The 13,495-nt window shown below is 40.5% G+C and overlaps 1 protein-coding gene across 1 annotated transcript in view; it reads left to right on the forward strand.

Moving 5' to 3' along the window:
* Positions 1–13,495, forward strand: part of LOC124262482 (run domain Beclin-1-interacting and cysteine-rich domain-containing protein-like) — a 72,278-nt gene that overhangs the window by 7,600 nt on the left and 51,183 nt on the right. The window contains exon 3 of the mRNA XM_046696988.1: positions 9,650–9,875. Coding sequence (XP_046552944.1) covers positions 9,650–9,875 — 226 coding nt within the window. The remainder of the gene's footprint in view (positions 1–9,649; positions 9,876–13,495) is intronic.

Genomic DNA, 13,495 nt, shown 5'->3' on the forward strand with positions numbered 1-13,495 from the left:
TGATCATTCTCTTTCTTGTCGCACGACTGTGTGGACGTGCTGTATATTAGGGACATTATTTCACCCTAACATCATGGGGAAAACAGATAATCATTCAAGGAAAAGGAAAGTTTGTGCTCAATGAAAGACGAATTATTCGTCCCTCAACCCTCACTCGTCTTATAGTGACTGTATTGGACAATGTAACTGGAACAAATGATGTGGCAAGTGTAATTCCCTAAAAGATGGGGATTTTAAGGCCTACCTTCGTGTTTGCTCCCCGGAGAATTGCCGATAGGGACAGGAAATCAACAGAATCTGATCCCACTCCCGCCAAGCGTATCAAGTTACAGCGACAGAAAATCGTACCTTCACGCAAGAGAGCGACGTCTGTGGTTCAAGAGGATTTTATGGACGCTTCATCAGATTCTTACTTATCTGAGGACGTTCGGCACCTATTACGTACACATCAATTATATAGCGCACATATCCAAGCACTAGTGCATGCTCAAGGCGCTGGTATTTTTTCCCTCGATCATTGGATGTCAATCTCAGCAGCACGTCTTATTAGAAATCTCAACTCCCTGGGGATCATACAACTCTTGCAGCCATAAGCACCCTGAGTTATTGCGGCTTTCCCATCCTTACGAGGTACCCATTCACAGCTGGGTGGACTGGGACACATAGTCACAGTATTTTGTCCAAGTTTAGTGCACGTTGCTGTATCCGCAACTAGGTGTGTGCACGTATTCATGTGGCCACAATCGGGTCATATACCAACGGATTCGTGGGTTCTTTACATGCACAGGGTTGTGTACTGTACACTAGGGGTTGTGACAACACTGAAAGAGTCTGCACACAATGCTGACTCCAAGGTTTTCACACCCGGTCACAGGTGGGCTCGATCCCGGCACCTCATGCTCACTGGATCACTAGCCACCATATGTGTTTCTGCATCCATTCTATACACTTGTACATAGTGGATGCACATTTCTGCAGTTCTGCATCACATAAAATCCTGGATATGTATATAGAACATCATACTAGTGCACTGGTGTGATGTTCTATCTTTATTACACAGGGGTGGTGGGGCAGCCTAGTGGTTAAAGCGTTCGCTCGTCATGCCGAAAACCCGGGTTCGAATCCCCACATGGGTACATTGTGTGAAGCTCATTTCTGGTGTCCCCCGCCGTGATATTGCTGGAATATTGCTAAAAGCAGAGTAAAACCAAACTCACTCACTCACTCACTTTATTACACACCCTTTTCACAGCAGAGGAATATGTTAAGATGTTACATTCGGGAGCTGGGGGTGTGGTGTCATGAAAAAGTGTTACGTAAAATTGGGGAGGGTTAAAAAAGGGTGATGGTCCAGGGACCAGTCTCTTCAGCTCTTTTTACATCCTCGCCCTGAATGATCAGTCCCTTAAACCAAAATCACCTACATGTGTGGTATATTGCTGGTATGATTCAGGCTCTTGCCTATTTGAAGCACTCATAAAATTCTCAAGATGCATGGTAATGGGAACGTGTTATGTAATTATAAATAACATGGTCTATGTAGAAAAGAAATCTTAAGTTCTTTATAATTATATCTGAAGAAAAGAATCAGTTATACAACTTAAGTTGAATGTTTGTATTTGTGTCCCTCGGGTACTCAATACTAAACATAGTGAAATAGAAATATATATTTTTCTAATTAAGTGTATGTTAATGCCAATGTGTGGATTCTTAGCTAGACCCTTGGTACCCTTATTTATTGCTAAAATTAGGAAATAAACATACTGTGTAGGAAAATCCGAGGTATATAACAAAATTATAATAGCTCAGAGCTACAGATAACTTTTTGGGTCATTGAGTTATGTACTGTCTCTTGTGTTCATCTCAGTTGGGTATCCTAATTTTTCTTTGGGTAACCAAACAAATTGTACCCACCATATTCAAACTCAATTGGGTATTTTGCCATTAATTGTAAAATTATAATGGAATTTAAATGTTGGTTTATGTATTTGTTATTTATATTGATCTGTAAAATGAGAAATGATAAGAAAGACTGCAAGTTGCCAAGTTCATGTGCTGAAATAGAACCTCTCAGTATACCTCAGTTATTTTATTTATCCACCGGTACACAAGCAAAGATTTGACATTTTTGTGTGTACACATGTAAGATCAAATTTATTGAGTATTTACAAAAATTCAAGCGTGTTTGTACGCAATAGACTTAATAGGAATAGAGTTTTCACATAAATATTTGCGTAATTATCCCCCGCAACGCGTTTTGCAGGGGGTATTAGTCCGTCCGTCCGTCTGTCCGTGCACATTTGTCTTTTCCGGAGCAAGAACTCTAAAACCGTTCAATATTTCTTCACCAAACTTGGCACATACCGGTACATGGATCTGGTGGTGTACTGGTGCCTTTTGGTAGTTTTGGAATTCTGAATTAAATATTTTTGGCGTTTCCATGGCAACAAGTTTGACTTAGCCTGAAATTGTGGTAGTGCTCTTTTCCGGAGCAGAACTCTAAAACTGTTCACTATTTCTTCACCAAACTTGGCACATAGATAGATCTGGTGGTGTACTGGTGCCTTTTGGTAGTTTTGGAATTCTGAATAAAATATTTTTGGCATTTCCATGGCAACAAGTTTGACTTAGCCTGAAATTGTGGTAGTGCTCTTTTCCGGAGCTGAACTCTAAAACTGTTCACTATTTCTTCACCAAACTTGGCACATAGATAGATCTGGTGGTGTACTTGTGCCTTTTGGTAGTTTTGGAATTCTGAATAAAATATTTTTGCCGTTTCCATGGCAACAAGTTTGACTTAGACTGAAATTGGTGGTTGTGCTCTTTTCAGGAGCAGAACTCTAAAACCGTTCAATGTTTCTTCACCAAACTTGGCACATAGATTGGTCTGGTGGTGTACTGGTGCCTTTTGGTAGTTTTGGAATTCTGAATAAAGTATTTTTGGCATTTCCATGGCAACAAATTTGACTTAGCCTGATATTGGTGATAGTGCTGCTTTCTGGAGCAGAACTTTGAAAACCTTTCAATACTCTCCTTACACTTTTCTATATACACACCTAAATATTTGACATAATCATAACTCGTAGACATAATCATGAAGCGTATTTTGCCATTGCGGGGGATATTGATGACTTTGTCTTCTTGTTTACGCACATACCCAGCTTATCTTTACCTCTGATAGCTCTAAATTTGATTTAGACCGAACAAGTAAAAAATTTAGAGTTATTATAATTTGTTATATACCTCTGATTTTCCAACACAGTATGTTTATCTCCATTCTATCAGAATCGTGATACATACTGTGATGGAAAATCAGAGGTATATAATGTGGTTATATACCTCTGAATGACTTTGATTAACCAATCACAATCCAGTATTTACTTAAAGTCATGGTAGAATGGAGACCAGACCATGGTACAATGGCCAAATTTTACACATGGTAACATCACATAGATTGCTGCTTATGTTAAATGTCAAGTTGAGATGTAAATCATATTTCATTTGTCCTTCTCGTTAGTTGTGCTTGAACAAGACCAAAACGTTTTCGATGTGTACATTTTCTGTCAGGTATTATATTTAGGTCCGAAAATAAATTGTGCAGGATTTTTATAAGTTGATAGTTCATGAAAAAGATGAGAGAAAAATCTTGGCCCTGTTTGGGTCATTATATGCAGTAATTTCATTATCAGCTTTATTGTCAAAGTGAAAATACCTTGTCATTCTGATATATTCAGTCAGCGGATCCTAACTTGATGATGTAAGCGCTAACTTGAAGATGCAAAGCTTATATGATGATTTAAATAATGATTTAAGGCCAAAATTTTTATGTAAGCCCTAGATTGAAGGGGCCAGACCTAAAATGATGATATAAGGTATAAGTTGGTAATGTGAAGCCATCATTGATGTTATGCCTACATTGCACTCTCCTACCCAGAGTTCCATGTGACCAGCATAGTACCTCTGCTACAGGTCAGAAAGATGTGACGATTGTTACGTGGTATGCAAGTGAACGCACTAATTGCGAGTTACGTCCCTTTGATATGTGTGCTACGTCATTAGATGGTGTAGTCAGCCATGATGTTCAAGTAAAAAGGATCATCGTTCATCTCCTCTTTTGTTGTGCCTTGTTCTGAATCACTACACATAAACGAACACGTAACATGGTGGCAGCAGGTGACTACGAATGCTCTCGCCCGTATGATTTCGCTCTCAATAGTGAAATTTGACTCTCTCTCTTACTGTAATGAGTTGAACTCTCGGCCTGGCGCGGCCCACGTGCGTCGTCCTTGTGGATGTGTAGTGAACTCAATCTCTTCTCTATTCACCGATATGGTAGATCAAGTGCAAGCACAACCAGTTCTCAAACGGTTAGCGAATTAGACCTCCAAACTTCAATCTTGACTCCAACATTGCCGAAACTTGGAAGTTTTTCGTCAAAATGGAGAAACTACTACATTCTCACTAAGCTATCTGACTATCCTCACAAGTATCAAGTTGCCATGATTCTAAACACTCTCAGTGATGATGCCCTGAAAATCTATAATGGATTTCACTTTACTACTCCTGAAGAGGAAAGGACTGTAGCAGAAATCATTGAAAAGTTTGATGCATTTGCAATAGGAGAAGTAAATGAAACATATGAACGTTTTGTCTTCAATAACAGACGCCAGAAGGAAGGTGAATCGCGTTTGAATCATTTCATGGTGCAATCAGAAATCTTGTAAAACATGCAACTATTGCAGGGAGTGTGTACCCTCTATTGTTAGAGATCGTCTTGTGCTAGGGATTAGAGATCAGACAACTCAGCAATCTTTGTTGAGAGAACGAGGCTTAACTCTAGAAAGATGTATTGACATTTGCAAAGCTTCTGAAAATGCCTCTACTCAATCTAAGGTTCTCAGACCTGAACTTGTGAATAAAGTTTCTCACAGACCTGCTAAGAACAGTCAGAAAGGTGCTAACAAGGCTAGGCCTCACTCTTCAAACTCTTCTCAGTCTCACAACAGACAACAAACTACTAGTCACTCATCTGCTCAAACCAGAGAATGTCTTTATTGTGGAAATACTCACGTTATGATAAAAGAACAGTGTCCAGCATGGGGAAAGACATGCTCCAAATGTAAACGCAAGAACCATTACTCTTCTAAATGTGACTCTTTGAAAAACAGAAACCACAAAGTCAATAATGTGAAATCATCGAATGATGATTCGTTGGATCATGAGGAGGATTGGGTATTCTCTGTACAAGCCAAACCTCAGAGACCTGTTCAGTGTCGCATGACAGTCGCGGACTGTGACGTCATCTTCACCATCGATCCTGGAGCTTCTGTGAATGTTTTACCTGTGACTGTAGTTCAAGACAAGATTGGTGAACTCCAACCCACAACCAAGAATCTCAAGATGTGGAACAACTCCGACGTTACTCCACTTGGGTCAATACGACTCTCTGTAAGCAACCCAGCTAATATGAAGAAATACAATGTCGAATTCACAATTGTCGAGGATGAGTTGACCCCTCTTCTTGGTGTACGTGCAGCTACACAGATGGGACTTGTGTCGTTCAATGAGAATAACATTGAGCGAAGTGTCTTACGTGCAAATTGAGGACAACTACAAAGATGTTCTTCAAGGGACTTTAGGTAGTTTTGACGGCACCGTCCATCTCTCTGTGGATGACACTGTGACCCCTGTTGTCATGCCCTCTCGTCGTGCGTGCATTGCTCTCCGTCCGAAACTGAAGGCTGAACTGGATCGTATGCAGAAGCTTGGTGTAGTTGCTCGGTCAGTCAGCCCACTCCATGGGTAAGCCAAATCGCCATTACTCAAAAGCCAGGTGATCTCAGGATTTGTCTTGACCCACAAGAACTCAATAAAGCACTCCAACGGGAACACTATACTCTTCCCATTCTTGAGGACACTCTCCATGAACTCGGACAGTCTCGTGTCTTCTCCAAAGCCGATCTCTCATCTGGATACTGGCATTGTGTGTACTCGATGAAGAATCCAGCTTCATCACTACTTTCCAAACCTGTTTAGGGAGGTACAGGTGGCTTAGGCTCCCCTTTTGGATTGAATGTCTCATCTGAGATATTCCAACGCAAACTCACTGAAGCGTTAGATGGTCTACCTGGCGTAGTGTGCATCGCCGACGACGTGCTCATACATGGAAAAGATGTCAATCACCATGATGAGAACCTCAAGCAGTTCCTTACTCGATGTCAAGAAAAGAACATTCGACTTAACCCCAACAAGTTAGAGCTTAGACTCAGTGAAATCACATTCATGGGTCATGTGATCACGAAGAGACGGACTCAAGTCGGATCAGAGAAGGTCAGGGCCATACATGACATGCCTGTCCCTTCCAACACTGAGGAACTACGCCGCTTCCTTGGGCTAGTGAACTATCTAGCCAAATTTCTCCCAAACCTGACCGAAGTCACAACTCCAATGCGCTAACCTCACGAAGAAGGATGTACCCTGGACATGGTCCAAGTCTCAACAAGACTCCTTCGACAAGGTCAAGTTTCTAGTCTCATCTACTCCTGTATTGTCGTTCTATGACCCAGCAAAACCAGCAACTCTTGAGAATGACGCCTGTGAACATGGACTTGGTTCTGTGCTATTACAGGAAGGCCGTCCTGTCGCGATATGCTAGTCGCTCTTTAACTGATGCAGAAAGGCGTTATGCTAAATTGAGAAAGAACTACTTGCAGTAGTCTTCGGCCTACAGAAATTCCATCACTATACTTATGGCCGACATGTGTCTGTCATCACAGATCACAAGCCTCTTGTCGCCATAGTGAGAAAACCTTTGTCAAAAGCTCCTACTCGTCTCCAAAGTCTCCTACTCAGAACTCAAACCTACAACTTTGACCTCCAGTATCAACCAGGAACCACTATTCCAATTGCGGATACTCTCTCTCGAGCTCCTCTACCTGACAAGACACAGCTAGAGCCCGTACAGGTGAACAGTGTGATGTACACAAACATCACAGACCACAGCCTTGATCAGATCAAAGCAGCTACTTTGACTGACGACATACTCTCTCAACTCAAGACCGTCATTGTGCAAGGCTGGCCTGATATCAAGAATGATCTCTCGCCTGAACTGAGGACCTACTTCAGTTATCGTGATGAACTGACTGTGCATGATGGTCTCCTTCTCCGTGGATCACGCGTTGTGATTCCTGCCTCAATGCGTGAAGAGCTGAGAGAAAACTTCATGTGGGACACATGGGAATCAACTCTTGTCTCCGGCGTGCTAAGAGTACAGTTTTTGGCCCCTGATGTCAAGTGACATCAGACAGTACATAGAATCTTGTGACATATGCCAGAAGTTTTGTGACAAGCATTCTCCTGAACCACTCTACATGCATGAAATTCCTGATCACCCTGGGAAAAGTTGGAAGTGATATCTTCACCATAGAAGGAAGAAACTACTTGGTAACCACCGACTATTACAGCAACTTCTTCGAAGTTAGACTTCCTACCAGACACTACCTCAGAAACAGTGCTCCACAAACTGAAGCATCACTTTGTTCGCCATGGCATTCCTCGCGTCATCATCAGTGATGGCGGTCCACAATTCACAAGTGAGAAGTTTAAGACATTTTGTGAAACATGGGGCCTTGCTCATGAGCTATCCAGTCCCGGAACAGCAAGGCGAATGGAGCCGCAGAAGCTGCTGTGAAAGTCGCTAAAGCGAATGATGAGAAAATGCAGAGAAGCTAAAGAAGATCCCTACCTAGGACTCTTAAACATTAGAAATACTCCTACTGAAGGTATGGAGACCAGCCCAGCCCAACGCCTGTTTGGACGTTCAACGAAGACTCAACTGCCAAGCCCGGTCTCCAACCTCAAGCCTTTGTCTGAGACCAACACCACAGCCGACCTGGTCGACAGACGCATGAACGTACTTGCCAGACATAACCGCAGAAATACTCTGGTAAACCACTCCCCACCTCTCAACATAGGCGATCATGTCAGAATGCAACCAATTCAGCATGGACAAAAGAATGGACTCAAGCCACTGTGCAATCTAAGCTGAAAAGTCGCGACATACACTGTCATGTCCAAGACTGGGCAGACCTATAGAAGAAATCGCCAACAGTTACGCCTGACGCAGTAACCCTGTGAACAACGACCCTGAGCCTGAGGGTCAGACAACACTCCTATTCACTCTGAAGGAGGGTTAATGTGCAGTCCGATGACACTCGGAGACAACAACTAGTGTTGTTCCTGGCATCCCTGTCAGCAAACAGCACCCTGTTCCTGAGAGCACTCCAGAGACAGTTCAAGTGCTCCCCTACAGAACTCGGGTCCGCCGTGTGTCGTGAAACCAACAAAGCAATATGATGCATAGACTGTAAAGTGCTCATTCTCAAACGTTAAAGTTAATCCATTGAAGCTTTAAATCCAAGTAGGATGATGTTTTATTTACGCCAAAGGACTCATAAATGGTTGAGATGAGTTTCAGTTAAGTATCATCACTCAGTATTAGTATGGACTCTAGAGTGTTAAAGTGTGGTGATAAAGAAGCCTTTTCAACTCACTCAACGTTTAAAGTGCCTCTAGTCAACGTTTAGTTCTGGTAAAGTTTAAAGTTAATAACTGTTCATCTAAAGTGTTCTTTCTATTTTCCTTTTAAAGGAAAAGGGATGTTACGTGGTATGCAAGTGAACGCACTAATTGCGAGTTACGTCCCTTTGATATGTGTGCTACGTCATTAGATGGTGTAGTCAGCCATGATGTTCAAGTAAAAAGGATCATCGTTCATCTCCTCTTTTGTTGTGCCTTGTTCTGAATCACTACACATAAACGAACACGTAACAACGATTCGTCACATCTTCACCGTCCATTCAATATAATGTACATATTTCTTAACTCTTTATTTTTGACGAGTATACACATATAATTAATCCTCTTTGATGGAATGGTTTAGTTTCACAGAGACAATATCCTAAAATGTGTAACACTATTTCGATTTGCGTAGCAGCGATCCTTTATTGTACCCGCAACAACGAAGTTGCGGAGGATATAGAAACAAGTTCCGTGCGTCTGTGCGTCCATGTGTCCGTCATACTTTGTCCAAATCATATCTCCTAAACTATTCGTGATAGCTTTTGGGGGTCAGACCCAGATATGAATTTTATTTTTTGCTGTTTCCATGGAAATGTGACTTAGGTGGTGACTATGAGGATGTCATCTTGTCCAGAGCAGATCTTCCAAACTATACATGCTAGCTTCATCAAACTTGGTACACATATCAAGCATGATCACTAGACGTGCCCTTTGGGGGTTAGACCCAGATATGAATGTTATTTTTTGTTGTTTCCATGGAAACATGACTTAGGTGGTGACTATGAGGACGGAGAGCAATTAATGCATCCAGTTTGATATATATATGAACTGTCATAAACCTTACTGTCGCAGTTGTGGAAGAATATGTATGTAACAATGTAAAACATTATGAAGAGCGCGCTGAAAAGCTTGCGTAAGGCCAGTCTCTTCTTATTATGAATATGCGCTTTTGTTTACAAACAAGAGAAAAGTCTGGTCACATGATATGCAAATTAATCTGTAGCAGTGATGTTATGCTAAGTCATCAGTGCGCCGGAGTGTGCCTACATTGATGATGTTTGTGTTGTAGAGCCACTTCCCCAGTGATTCTGACTTCTGGGACTTCGTTCAGGGACTGAAATGGCTGAGTCCAGTCCTGGCACCGAGCATCGAGCGACTCAACAAGCTGTCCCAGACCTGCGAGGACTCTGGGAAGGGGATCACGTGGCTGCGAGACAGTCTCCACGATCACATGTTGTCTGCACAGCTGGAGGTACTGGTCAAGAACACCAACCATCTTCACAACTTCTACTATGGTGAGTAACTCTAACCGTGGGAATGTCCTAGCCCTCACAGACTGTCCTCGTCCTCGTAGGTAGTGTCTGCCAGGGGAGCAGATAGTCCGTGGTTTGATCCCCAGTTGCATCATACCAAAAGGCTTTATAGGTGATACTTGTTGTTACACGGTTTGGTGCTGAGCAGTGAAGGGATGAAACAAGCACTGGTTGTCTGAGAGACTGTGCTCTTCGTCTGGGAGGGGCACCCATGTCAAACTGGCATGATATCTCATTTTGCTAGCACAAGAATACCATCATTAGTCTGAACCTGTACAAAAAGGCACACACACAAACATATCTTAGTATGTGTGGCACAGTACAATCACACACACAAATGCATGTCACTGTTTTAGTCTTATATTGATGTTATACAACATTTTCTCCTTGCTTTTCTCAGTCAGCAACATACACAGGTTCTGATATATGTTACATGTGGACTTGCAGAGGCAAGTGTGGCAAAGCGATTTTATGTCACTTCATATGGTTTCCCTCTAGCTTGAGGGGTTATCTCCCTTATGTAACTTATTGAGTTCACTGAACACAGGCAGATTATGAGCGTGTATAAACATGGTTCACCAGCTGTTCACAGATGTTTAGTAAGCCTGGCATTGGAATCTGCCTGGAAAAGGTGTTCAACTTTTACAAATTGCCTACAATTTGGCACCAGGTGAGCAAGGGTGTCATTGATTGGAGACTTCAGTATCGCCATATAGACTCAAAAGTATCACAAAATATTGATTGATTATCTAATATCAAATAATCAATAAGATTAATTATTCTGTATGTGTATTTAACTCTTTCAACACCAGTCAACCAGAGGCATTTTCTGCCATGACACCGAGTTCCCAGAGACTCTGAGGTCATAGATGAAGCCTATGTTTGTGAAGGAAATTATAAGCTTGTAAAACGTTATTGCTACTACATCCCATACACCATTTAAAAGATCTAATCCTACTGGTGATAAATATGGAGTTTATTTTTATAATATTATTCAAATAATACAACTACAACTTAATTAAATTTATATTTGAATGAAAATGCAAGCTTACATTTGTAACGTCCAGATAAACCACGAAAGGAGCAAAAACTATGGCGATTTTTTCCATTTGTGACATGTCATAAATTGCCCCGTGCCTTTTTCTTTTATATTTTCATTTTACGTAATCAGAAAATTATTATAAACAGATTTCTTAAACAATATGTATGGTCGCCTATTTCCGATATCTGCGGCTTTCCGCCGGTAAAATGACATAACAACTGAAAATACCTCCGTTTTGAAGCCCATTATGAATAACATGCGCTGCAAATCGTTTGATGTCGGGCATCGTTAAAGCTCTGAACATCAACAATATCACTACTCTTGCCAAGAGTATTTTCACAGTTGTAAGAAGCGATTTTATTGGATAAAGATTGGTTTCTAATGACGCTTTTTCGCCACAGTCTGCTATAAGGGTTGTGATTGGTCAAAATCAGACACGCGTGACCTAAGGCAGCCAATCATATTACGGCAATGGATACCGTCCTCGTAAGCGAAATCTTTTAGATTTGGACAAAGTTTTGGGTAAAATAATGCTATTCTGAACATATTAAGCAAGAAATCGCTACCAATACGTAAATTATGGAACTTATTGGACGTATCGTGCTAGGTTATGACCTGTGACAAAATGCTTCATGTATGTATTTTCACATTAAACATCGTGCCAGCGTGAAGATTGAGGCGGTGAGCCGAGATGTCACTTGTCAGTGACTTGACTTGCATTACATGATCGCACAAAAGATGGAAATAGTAGACATATAAAATATCAATTTTACTCTAAAAATTACATTTTTATATGTACGTTTGACAACTTTTATGAATGCTGTTGTTGATTTTATTTATTAGTTTATTCAATTTATTTAATAATTTCCTCGAAACATCGTTACTTTGCTCTTTGACAATGTTATTGTGGACCCGCTGCCGAAGCATGTGTCCGAGAATCGTTGTTTTCAATAATATTGCGAAAAATAGTTTATAATTTTAATTCTGCTGATAATATATGATAAATTGAAATTTAATAAGTGTTTTCAGACATTGTGAAATGTGATAGATTTGATATATGAATCAAAAGTCAGGTAGGTTCCTAAAATTATGTCTCATTTTGACGTGACTACTGCCTGGCCGATTAATCGGCCTCCGGTGTCTGGGGACTCATAACGTTGTGGCCGATTATTCGGCCTGCGGTGTTGAATTGGTTAAATTCTACCTATGAACTAGTGTGATCCATTAGATGAATTTTATTGTTTATTCTCGTAATATTTCTGTTGTTATGTTGTTACATGTTTATTCCCAAATTGAAACTAAAAAGTTATCCAGGAATTGGTCCGTAAAAGAACTAGGTTTGAAATCAACAAACAACAAATCAATGCGATGTAATTTACAATTATTTTCTAAAATTCAATTCACAAATCGATACAAAAGTTTCACTATGGCAGAAAAGAAAACGAGTGGCAGTACAAATTCTAATAGAAATATTTTACTAAAGTAGTGATTATTGCAATAAAGACAGTGATTGTAATATTCACCTCTCAATAACAGTAAGCGCCAACTTGCAACTCTAGGCCTAGGCAGGGCATAATGATCATCATGCACAGTGTTGGCCTTCTGGTAAATCTGGTAAATCGAGATTTCATTTGAGATGAGAGGCAGTAACTCACTGCCCTTATATATCCAAGAAAAAGTCCAGAAATTTCTACAAGACTCTCTGAGGTAATAGACCTTAGGACCAGCAGCCTGCAGTAATTTCCAGATCTTTCTGTATAAATCTAGCACAGATCTAAATGTAACATAACACTGCCCCCTACTGAATCTACATGTACAGTTTTATACACTTGGAACATTGTTACACAGCGAACAACACTACCATGAACATTGTTACACAATGAACAACACTACCATATAACAATGTTACACAGCGAACAACACTACCATATAACATTGTTACACAATGAACAACACTACCATATAACAATGTTTGTGTATATGAATTATGAATTTAACATCTATATTGGTATATATTTATAAATTTGTTATCATACATTATTGATATTAAACATTACCAAAACATTTGTAAATGGATACATACTATAACCTAGTGACTGTATTTTTCTATGATATGTCTGAAATCTAAATTTTCACTTGTTGTTTGTCGTTTTTATTAAGTGCTCTTGTGTGTCAATCTCTAAAACACCATGGGTTCTTGTAATGGCAAATGGGGCGGTTGGGTAGCCTAATGGTTAAAGCGTTAGCTTGTCACGCCAAAGACCCGGGTTCGAATCCCCACATGGGTACAATGTGTGAAGCCCATTTCTGGTGTCCCCTGCCGTGATGTTGCTGGAATATTGCTAAAAGCGGCGTAAAACCAAACTCAGTCACTGTAATGGCAAATACTGTAACTATGACAGTTTGACAGTACTGAAGTGGATTATATTGGCTTTGTATGAAGTGCATAGGTAACTATGTAGGCTGTTACATGATAAAAGAATAACGATTATCTTTTGTCTGAGTGTGAGTTTGTAAATGTATCATTTTGATACACAGGGTGCTTGGCTGATAATAGTTT

Source organism: Haliotis rubra, unplaced genomic scaffold (assembly GCF_003918875.1).
Source record: "Haliotis rubra isolate DU_JTF1 unplaced genomic scaffold, ASM391887v1 Scf84, whole genome shotgun sequence".
Taxonomy (NCBI): domain Eukaryota; kingdom Metazoa; phylum Mollusca; class Gastropoda; order Lepetellida; family Haliotidae; genus Haliotis; species Haliotis rubra.